Below are 6548 nucleotides of genomic sequence, written 5' to 3'. Positions count from 1 at the left end.
AGCCATATTTTCCATCAAACTGGCTTTAGCGAATAAAGGAAGAAATGCCAAGACAGTTTTAACGGACTATATAAATCACATTCTCTAGCTGGTCTTACACGCTTGGAAGAAATGGAAAAATCAATATAAATATGTTTGGTTTTCAAATTTCAAATTTTCTTCATGGCTGAAAGTAGGTCTGTACCCAGTCTGGTGCATGGCAGAAAATAGAGTAAGATAAATAGTTTTAAACATTGATGCTTTTATATAACGCTATATTCTCTGTTACACCTCCAGGTCTTTAGCCTTAGAGGTTCTATAATTTGGATAGTTAGCCTAAACAAAATCAAATATTAACTGTGCTGTCATTGCTTTCTTGAAAAATATGAAAATTATTTAATTATTGTAATGTAAAAAAAAATCAAATCAAATCAAGTCAAATAATAAAACAAAATAAAACAAAACAAAAAGAGTATAACAGATACCAGCAGATAAAAATGTATTTTAATATATATATATATGGTTAAAAGAGTGAAAAGCTGTAATATAGTCGAATGGAACCAAAGTCTCGAGTCCTAAGAAGTGTTTTCTATGTTCTGCTGACATCTAGTGTATCTCTGAGGAATTTCATGAACGTTATTTGTCCTTTACAAGCTGCCGTTGTTACGTACTCAAACGTTAAACAAGGCTAGCTTTTAGCAAGCAAACAGCCTAACGTCAATTTCACAAAATTCAGGTAATCACAAACAATTTTGTTACATTTGAATATCGTTACTGACTATCTACAGAGTTCCAGATGATGCGAAACACAGTGTGCTCTCAGCATTTTTCGACTGATTATTAAACGTGACCTCCACTTAGTTTAGCCACTGTGCTAGTGAGACATGCATAAATATTAAGAAATGTGTCATTAACTGTTTTTAATTCATTCTGTTTTTACACGTGTTGGATTCATTTGTAGACGAATGGATTAGTTTTATATAGTAGTTATATTTATTGTTGTGTAATTTATTGCTTTATTGTCCCTATTATTTTTTCTTTTGGTTAAAAACACGACAGAAGCTGCTTTATTACACCTGGCGTGTTTCTAACAATCATCTTGTTATTGTCTAGTCCTTAGCATGTTTCATATGAGGAAATGTTTTTTTTTTTCAGATGATCTAACAAAACTTTCTCTTTCTTTAAAGCGCATTTACTGGGCTGTTTAGCTCTTCTCTAAACAAAGTTTTGGACATATTTTGCAATCATCCATGTTTTCTTGTGAGGTGCCTAATTAACATTTGCATTTGTTGTGTGTAAATAGCAGTTTTCTCTTTAGTTTAATAAGCATAGCCTTGTGGCTATATTAATGCTTTGTTTTTCCTCCACCCACAGGTGAACTGTAAACAGGAGAAGCCCAACAGGATGACCAGTGTGAGTGTGTGCTAATTGCCTTGTATTATTTAAGGTGGATCTATGTAAACACAACACAATCTAACATCATATGTGAATCACTATTCTCATTTACAACTTTTTTGCTTACATTTGTTTACATCATGTTATAAGCGTTATGTAAGTGCTTGCTGTGTTTGGTCAGGTGCTCTGCAGCAGAGCTCGGCTGGTGACGTACCTGCCAGGGCTTCACGTTCTAGTTCATCGTGTTGCTGGAGCCAGGACTTTCTCTGGTGCGTCCTGTTCAGATGAGACACACCTTCACAGCAGTACCCCTGACACTGGTAAATGAGTGTATTCCTCTGTAGAATACTAAGACTTGAATACAGCATATTTTGCATATGGGATAATAACAACATTTTCTCTTGTATTTATAGTTGATTGTGTATTCGCAAGGTATTTTCTAATGTGTGTGCTTGGTATTTCTGTGAGTAGCACAAAGAACAGTGTGGCCGGACGAGACCATGGGCCCGTTCGGACCTCAGGATAAACATTTCCAGTTGGCGGGTAACATGGGTTTTGACTGTCATTTGGAGGGTGCAGTGGAGCAGAGGACCTCAGCGATGGATGACGTGATGCCAGACGTGCTCACTGCTCAGTCCAGCAGCGAGAGGCACGGCTTCATCCTAGCCCAGTTCATCAGTGAGCTTCATGTATGATGCTTTCAGAGTAACTTGAATTGACTGAGTAAACAAATACGTAGTAAAATAATATATTTTTTTAATGGCTGTGAAGTTATTAATGATCATAATCACTTAACAATGTGAATTTGAAAAACAAAAGACTATACAATCATTAAGTTATTTATTTTTTCTATTGCTTGCTACTAAGTATTATCTCATAGTAAATGTAAACTAATACTGTTTATATTAAAATGTAAAATATTATGTAATGCAATGGTGTTCTTGTTCCTACAACACCGTTTAAAAGTTTTGAATCAGATTTTTTTTCTCTAGGATTTTGAAAGTAGTTTCTTTTGCTAATCAAGGCTGTATCAAAAATACAGGAAGAACAATAATGATGGTTATATATCTATATTTATCTATCTATATCTATATCTATCTATGTATATATATATATATATATATATATATATATATATATATATATATATATATATATATACATTTACTATTTTGAAAGTATTTAAAAATGTAATTTATTCCTGTAATGCAAATCAGAATTCTCATTAGCTATTACTCCAGTCTTCAGTTTCACAAGATCCTTCAGAAATCATTTTAATATGCTGATTTGCGGCTTAAGAAGCATTTCTTATCATCAATGTTGGAAACAGTTGTTCTGTTTAATAAATGTGACCCTGGAGTATAAAACCAGTCATAAGTATTACAGGTATATTTGTAGCAATATCCAAAAATACATTGTATGGGGTCAAAATGATAGATTTTTCTTTTATGCCAAAAATCATTAGGATATTAAGTAAAGATGATTTTCCATGCAGATATTTTGTAAATTTCCTACCATAAATAAATCAAAACTTAATTTTTGATTAATCACATGCATTGTTAAGAACTTCATATGGACAACTTTAAAAGAGATTTTCTCAATATTAAGATTTTTTTTGCACTCTCAGATTCCAGATTTTCAGATAATTTATCTCAGCCAAATATTGTTCGATCATAAATTTCTATTATTATTTTTTAATTATTTTAATTATTTTTTTTAGGAAAGTGATAAAACATCCGCAGAACAGAACCTGGATAAAGCAGAGCACTTCTTCGATCATTCCAGCGTGGAGTGTGCCATTCAGTCTTGCCCGGAATCGTTAAAGAAAGGTCTGCATGTTGTTGTTTTAGAGCATGTGAGTTGATCAGATTTAACATGGACCGCTATAAAGCACTGTGACCTTCTGCTGAGGTTATCTGCAGTGTGCTTGAGCTCATTTGTAATGTTCAATGTAAAATGTGACCACAAGAGGGCAGCAATTCCATCCCTAATTTAGGCACTGAGTGGTGGTGGTGTTCTATATCCCAAAATGTAACAGTGTTGTAGTAAGCAATAATTACCGTACAGATATTTTTATGTATTGTAGCTATCCTGTGGTTATTGTTCATTAATGTTCATCATCTCATTCAGATTTAAAGTCCATGTTCCCTGAGGCCCCGTCGACTGCCATGATGGTGGTCACAGTGACTCAGAAAACACAGAACGACATGACGGCCTGGACTGAGCAAGTGGACCAGGAGAGAGAAGAGCTGCTCGATAAAGTGAGTTCTTCTAGATTATATGATAATATTATTATAAACATCATGTAAAATATGATTTCTGTACACACCTTGCCTTACTGCAGCAGCTGTCACTTAGTATCAACATAGCTCCTGATTAATTCATCATATATAGCCTTTCTCTATGGCTTTGTATTGTCCCTGGGCAAAGTTATATGTGGCTTTAGATCAGTAAAACTCCTTCAGAACGTGTGTGTACGAGAGGCAGAGCTTTGTGACTCAGCAGTTCATGCCTTGGGCTCTCTGTGTTATTTACTGTCTGCTTCACATCACTGGAGTTCCTGTCTAATCGATGTGGAGCCGTGCTGCAGGCACTGTATTATTCTCATGCTGTTGTTTGTTTGTGAGCTGCTGCATTCAGAAAGTAAAGATTTATAACCAAGCATGTGCCAGAACTGAATGGGAGCTCCATGGTTAAAGCCATTCATTATTGTTGCTGATTGTGTTGTATGCAGTTCGTTGCAGGGGCAAAGGAGATATGCCATGCTCTCCGAACAGAAGGATTCTGGGCTGATTTCATTGACCCGTCGTCTGGACTTGCAGTAAGTGATATACATGTCTGCTAAACGTTTTCAATCTAAAAACATTGAATCCCTATGTATTTCTATTGCATTTCTCTCTCTGCAGTTCTTTGGTCCATACACAAACAACACGCTCTTTGAAACGGATGAAAGGTATCGCCATTTAGGTTTTCGGATCGAGGACCTGGGCTGCTGTAAAGTGATTCGGCATGTCTTGTGGGGGACGCACGTTTTTGTGGGCACACTTTTCACCACAGCGCCTCCCGACAGCCAGATCATGAAGAAGCTGCAAAGGAACTAAAGTGAATTAGTTAAAGATGCTAAGTCAGAACACTATTCATTTCAAAACCAAACCTCACCTTTGAGATGGTTAGCACATTTAAAACACGCTTACATCCCATAATACACTTAGAGAAGTTGCCTAGTGGCTGCTGCTGGAAATTTGTATTTATTTTTGTAGATCGAGAAACACTCTTGGTGTGACTTTTATTTTTGCTACAAAGGGAAGTTCTGTGTCACATGTCCAGCATCTTTCAGTCGCTCTCTTCCTCTGTGTTGCCCCTCTTCTACTACAGACCTCAAAGGAACTAAAATGTGACCGCTAAAATGTTCACACCATTGCTCAATTTAAATGTGTATTTAGTATTTCGTCAATACGTTAAATTTAAAAAGTTTCAGTAGTGATTAAAAGCAGTATTGTCTGATTTCTTCATAGCTTCACAATAGGCACAATAAAGAATTAAGAGTTTCACTGGCTGTTATGTTGGCTTATTGTTTGTGTGACCAGTTTGGACCTGATGACCTTCACAACCATCCCATAATCTGAATGGTTGAGCTACCGAGATATAAAGCCTTCATCACTCACTAGTGACATGCATTTAAAGTAACTAGTAAATGCGACTAGAGTTGGACTGATAATTGGGTTGACAGATTTTTTTATACTCTATTAAAGTAAAAAAAATATATACTGACCCTAAATTGTTTTACTGTAGTATGCGTGTAAATATAAGTAGATGCATCTTATGTTTTATTTTTATGGGTGTAGGCTGCTGATAATCACCAAAAAACAAAAAAACAACAACGATGAGTTCTGTGCATACTATAACTTTCTGTAACTATACTATAAATGTAGTAGTGTCAATAAAAAGGTTCAGTGAATTATCTTTCTGGATTTTAGTCTCTAACCTTTATGGTGGATATTGTGGCCTTATTAGCCTAAAGCGATCAAAGCTGGCAGCTGCTGTTGTCAGTGTCTCACGGGTGTCATTAGAATTCATTCAAACGCACAACAGATGGACTGTAATCATTCTTCTTTAAACTCTGACACTAGCATTACTGCAGACAGTTCTGCACTCTTCATTAGCTCATGCCTGTCAGTCAATTGAATCATGTGGCTCTTACCGCTGATCTCTCCTTGACACAAAGTCACACAAAAATTCTATAAAAGCTATAAAGTGTTTATTTAAATATTTTGCATTATATTAGAAATGATCATTTGCTTACATCGTTTTTCAATTTTTCATAGAACATCTTAGTGCATGCATTGAATCTGAATATACTGTACTGTGGTTTTCTTCCAGTGGTAAGCAGCATCTGATCTGGTTTAAGATATTTAAGTCCTGTCATGATGTGTGCAGGAATCAAAGAGGGCGGTTGATCAAAGCTGTGTGTGGATGGTGACATGTTTTAGAGACAGCAGTCATCACCCCATGTCTGTCTGATTGACATGGCTATCAATTAGATGTAATTGTCTTGCTAAAACTTAGTTCCTGGTTTCTTTCCCGTTTCACTGAATTCAAACTGTCAAACTGAACAACTCATTAACGATATGATTATAATGTCAGCTTGTCCTTTTATCAATCTAAAAGAACAGAGTTTAAATTTATAAATGAACTTTGTGTTGTGAGGCATCTGTTTCTATGTCTCAACTTTGTTTCAAAATTGCATAGCATTGTGTTTCATGTGTATATATAATGCAAAACAAAAAGGTTTTTGTGTTTGTTTTTTGGTTGCTGTATAAGTACTTGCCTGTTAAACAAAAAAAAAAAAAAAAAAAAAAAAAATAGTTGATCAAATTTGAGACAGACAGTGTTATTAAATGTCTCTGATCTCACAGCTTTTCTTTTATTGTTGCTGCTAAATGTGAGCTATCGTTGAACTCTTATCCTAGTAATATGCCCAAAATGTATAGTTAGTCTTTAGTTGAGTGTTAACACATTAAGCAACATTCACACTGCTTGAACTTTTTAAGCAGGGTAAAATAACACATTAATTAAATACATTTATTTACATAAATAAAATAATTTTCTTGTGGTATAAATATGAAATATATATTCATAAACTTGCATTGGGGCAATGATTCAAATCAAAGGAG

The 6548-nt window shown here is 35.0% G+C and overlaps 1 protein-coding gene across 2 annotated transcripts; it reads left to right on the top strand.

The window, feature by feature from the left end:
* Positions 1 to 589: 589 nt before the first annotated feature.
* On the top strand, positions 590 to 4925 carry LOC127965389 (methylmalonic aciduria and homocystinuria type D homolog, mitochondrial-like). Of its 2 annotated transcripts, XM_052566195.1 has the most exons (9): positions 616 to 715; positions 1167 to 1244; positions 1354 to 1392; positions 1556 to 1694; positions 1846 to 2063; positions 3095 to 3203; positions 3505 to 3635; positions 4109 to 4195; positions 4281 to 4925. In XM_052566195.1, exons 2-9 carry the CDS (start codon positions 1230 to 1232, stop codon positions 4473 to 4475), a joined length of 933 nt encoding a protein of 310 aa, XP_052422155.1. In that variant the 5' UTR covers positions 616 to 715; positions 1167 to 1229; the 3' UTR covers positions 4476 to 4925. The 2 variants fall into 2 exon arrangements, with proteins under 2 accessions (XP_052422156.1, XP_052422155.1); XM_052566196.1 differs by lacking the exon at positions 1167 to 1244 and having other exon boundaries at positions 590 to 715.
* Positions 4926 to 6548: the final 1623 nt, after the last annotated feature.

The sequence above is a fragment of the Carassius gibelio genome, chromosome B9 (genome assembly GCF_023724105.1).
Source record: "Carassius gibelio isolate Cgi1373 ecotype wild population from Czech Republic chromosome B9, carGib1.2-hapl.c, whole genome shotgun sequence".
Lineage (NCBI taxonomy): Eukaryota > Metazoa > Chordata > Actinopteri > Cypriniformes > Cyprinidae > Carassius > Carassius gibelio.
This window is presented reverse-complemented; position numbering and strand designations above follow the sequence as displayed.